At 35.4% G+C, this 1,455-nt stretch overlaps 1 protein-coding gene across 1 annotated transcript in view; it reads left to right on the top strand.

The window, feature by feature from the left end:
* Nucleotides 1-1,455, top strand: part of LOC109856763 (apoptosis-resistant E3 ubiquitin protein ligase 1) — an 87,334-nt gene that overhangs the window by 79,908 nt on the left and 5,971 nt on the right. The window contains exon 6 of the mRNA XM_020432394.1: nucleotides 956-1,332. Coding sequence (XP_020287983.1) covers nucleotides 956-1,332 — 377 coding nt within the window. The remainder of the gene's footprint in view (nucleotides 1-955; nucleotides 1,333-1,455) is intronic.

Genomic DNA, 1,455 nt, shown 5'->3' on the forward strand with positions numbered 1-1,455 from the left:
TATTTCTGCTACTTTCATTAACTTTCCTATTCTCTTTGTCTAGCTAATTCTCTATTATATCGCACGTTCTCACAACCATGTCTGTGCTCACGCACGCCACCTAACCAAGTCCCAAAACTACGTATATATATATATATATGCATATATATATATTTGTTCGAGTGTAAATTTTTACACGCGAGTTTTTTGAATTGAATATCAATTCTTAAAATTCATATTGGATGCTAGATTTGCATCACATATATGAGAGATCCCATCTACCCCCCTAACTAATTTTGAAAATATTGCGAAAAAATAGCCAGGAAATAATCCTCAGCCAGGAGTATTTTTTCGCAATATTTTAAAAAAATAAAAAGATAAATAAAATCACGCCATTCAGAAGAAGATGATGGTGGTGTGGATGTTCTCAATATAATAATATAAATTGTAAAATCTTACATATTGTAGTTGATTGACTTCATGTTTAGAGTCAAAATCAAACGGTTTGCGTTACCTATATTTCATTATACGTTTTTTTGATATTATAATTAAATAAATACAAAGTTCTTCTATTTAGCTCGTAACAGACCTTCTTTTTATATTTAATTTTGTTATTGTTATTATAACGAGCGTGATTTGTTTTACACTTTATTGAAACAAGAAGAAAAAAATTTGTTTGCGCGACCGCGCAACGCGTGATGTTCTTTAAGTAATGAGAAAAAAAACAAAATAAATTCACTTAATAGTGTCGGTGCGATAATAGAGTCGGTGCGGGGTGACGTGCGAAAGTACCGACTCTATTATCGCCCGATACACCACATTTTCATTTTGGAATCACCAACAAGAGTCGGAGGCTACACCTCACATTTGAACTTTGTTTAAATTCGCTTGTTTTGAATTTAGCAATAAGATAGAAAACAAAAAAAAAAACGTTAAGACACAAGCGGAGTTGGATCATGCGAACGTTTATTCGCAGTTTTATCAACGCAACGGTCAGCCGTATCCTATATGCGACAAGGACAATTTGATTGTGGAGGTTACGCAGGCCACGCGCAGAGTGGCCACTCTGATAGAACTGGGAGGCACCGACCCCTTAGCCGCGAATACCGCGGTGGTTAAGTTCACCGTTCGCCACGCGGGAAAGTATCGAATAGCTGTACTTATCGGATCGTGTCACGTACACGGTAGCCCTTTTCTGAAAAATTTTCTCCCCGGTACGTATATCACGTTACAAACGTCACAATGTGGAAAAGCGATATTCGTCAACGTGAACGAAAGCTCTTTTGTGATGTTGTGTTTGGGTTTTAGCCGATGGCTTGTAAACAAAAAAACATTTGAAAAAAATATAACAAGGTCTGTTTCGAGCTAATAGAAGATCTTAAAGATTTTTAATATTAAACAGTGATATCAGAAATATAAAATGATATCAAAAAACAAATTACAAATAAACGTTTCGGCTCTCACTTGAGCCTTCTT

Source organism: Pseudomyrmex gracilis, unplaced genomic scaffold (genome assembly GCF_002006095.1).
Source record: "Pseudomyrmex gracilis isolate BER0280 unplaced genomic scaffold, ASM200609v1 scaffold_133, whole genome shotgun sequence".
Lineage (NCBI taxonomy): Eukaryota > Metazoa > Arthropoda > Insecta > Hymenoptera > Formicidae > Pseudomyrmex > Pseudomyrmex gracilis.